This window comes from Branchiostoma belcheri, unplaced genomic scaffold (assembly GCF_001625305.1).
Source record: "Branchiostoma belcheri isolate BF01 breed outbred unplaced genomic scaffold, Haploidv18h27 scaffold79, whole genome shotgun sequence".
Lineage (NCBI taxonomy): Eukaryota > Metazoa > Chordata > Leptocardii > Amphioxiformes > Branchiostomatidae > Branchiostoma > Branchiostoma belcheri.
This window is the reverse complement of record NW_017804453.1, coordinates 813,073-814,511: the sequence shown is the minus strand read 5'-3', so window position 1 is coordinate 814,511 and position 1,439 is coordinate 813,073. Positions and strand designations below refer to the sequence as shown.

The following is a 1,439-nucleotide window of genomic DNA, read 5'->3' as shown; positions in this document are numbered from 1 at the left end:
ATGGTATGTTGAATTGCTGCAATTCACTACTGCATACAGCTTCATGATGAACAGTAACACTGTAAAAAGAAGAAGAGAGGAAAATTGAACAAAAAGTGATACTACATGGATTTAAGTTCAAAACATTTGTCTTGACTGCACTAGCATAATTTTTGCATGCATAAAACCCTACCCCACCACCATGTATCCTAGTATTCTGATTCCTACTACGAAAACCACACTAAATATTTACTAAAATTATTGGTGCACTCACTACATGTGCTATTCATTCATGGTTATTATAATCGTTAATTCGTCGTGAGGATTGCGGTTAGAAAGCTTTATGTACTTGCGGTGACACGAGACAAAGACGTGCCACGCATATCGGCCTGTTGTGCAGACAAAAGCCAATGCTATTTATCGAAATTTTTTACTGTCCAAAACATATGCCAGTAAACGATTCCACACTATTTTACCCATATAACCACTCTAAAAATAAAATAGATGTTCCAAAACTCATTTATCGAGATTGGTCAGGAAAATTGAGCAGAAAACGTGAAGACAGAAGGCGTGCAGCATGGGGGAGGGGGGTATGCAGGCGGTAACGCTAGCTTGCATATCGTCAAAAAAACCTACCGTAAATCCCCTTGAAGAGAATATTTTTGGCAAACTAGGTCCAGAACATCGTTGGAACTCAGCCCAAGGCGGGTCGCCACCGGTAACGCCGTGTGTAAGCTGGAAATTCAGACATGATGGTGCTTGGCACAAGAGCGTCCGCGGTTCTGTTTATCTCTCTGTTTATCTCCAATTTCTGGATCGAACGTCAAATTCCGCGCAGGCGCACTAGTAATTGCGAAAGGGCTTATTGAGAGGATGGTCCTGTCAATAACAGAAAAATATAATATCATCAGGTCCTGTCAATGGTGCATTTGTTCTGTTATTAATAATCAATAGTGCATTTTTCTGATATTGACAGGATCAAATTTTCCCACTATTGACAGGATGGTCCTGTCAATAGCCTTATGCAACACACAGCTGCAGCTGACCGATGATGATGATAAATGTTATACAAAACAAATACATCCAACATTACCCTACCTGGTTTTCGAACTTAAGGGACTGGGTACCAACCAGGAAGCGGATAGCGTCTGTTTCTGCCACCTGAGGTGTCAGGGCACGCGCCTGTAGTAGGATGAAAACAACCATACTTTATCATCTTTGAAATGTATTCAATTATTATTGTAATTTGTATGTCACATCCTGATATAATTTTCAATCTCTATTCATTCTGTAAATGCTATTTGTGGAGGTATAAGCTTCAACTTCAAGCTTTGATGAAGGGTTTAGGTAGCTAGCTTTAGTAGTGCGAAAAAAATGGGGATTATAAAGGTCATAAACCTATGATATTATTGAGATATCTCGCTAGACTGTGAACTGATCTGTTAGTCTCGTCTGCTTCA

The 1,439-nt window shown here is 39.7% G+C and overlaps 1 protein-coding gene across 2 annotated transcripts in view; it reads right to left on the bottom strand.

The window, feature by feature from the left end:
- LOC109485927 (protein TSSC1-like) overlaps positions 1 to 1,200 on the bottom strand; it is a 6,428-nt gene extending 5,228 nt beyond the window's left edge. For both annotated transcript variants that reach the window (XR_002141162.1, XM_019789625.1), the window contains exon 1: positions 1,078 to 1,200. Coding sequence is in view for 1 of the 2 variants with exons in the window: in XM_019789625.1 (XP_019645184.1) it covers positions 1,078 to 1,185 (108 nt within the window). In the remaining variant the exon portion in view is untranslated. The remainder of the gene's footprint in view (positions 1 to 1,077) is intronic.
- Between the last annotated feature and the right edge of the window lie 239 nt (positions 1,201 to 1,439).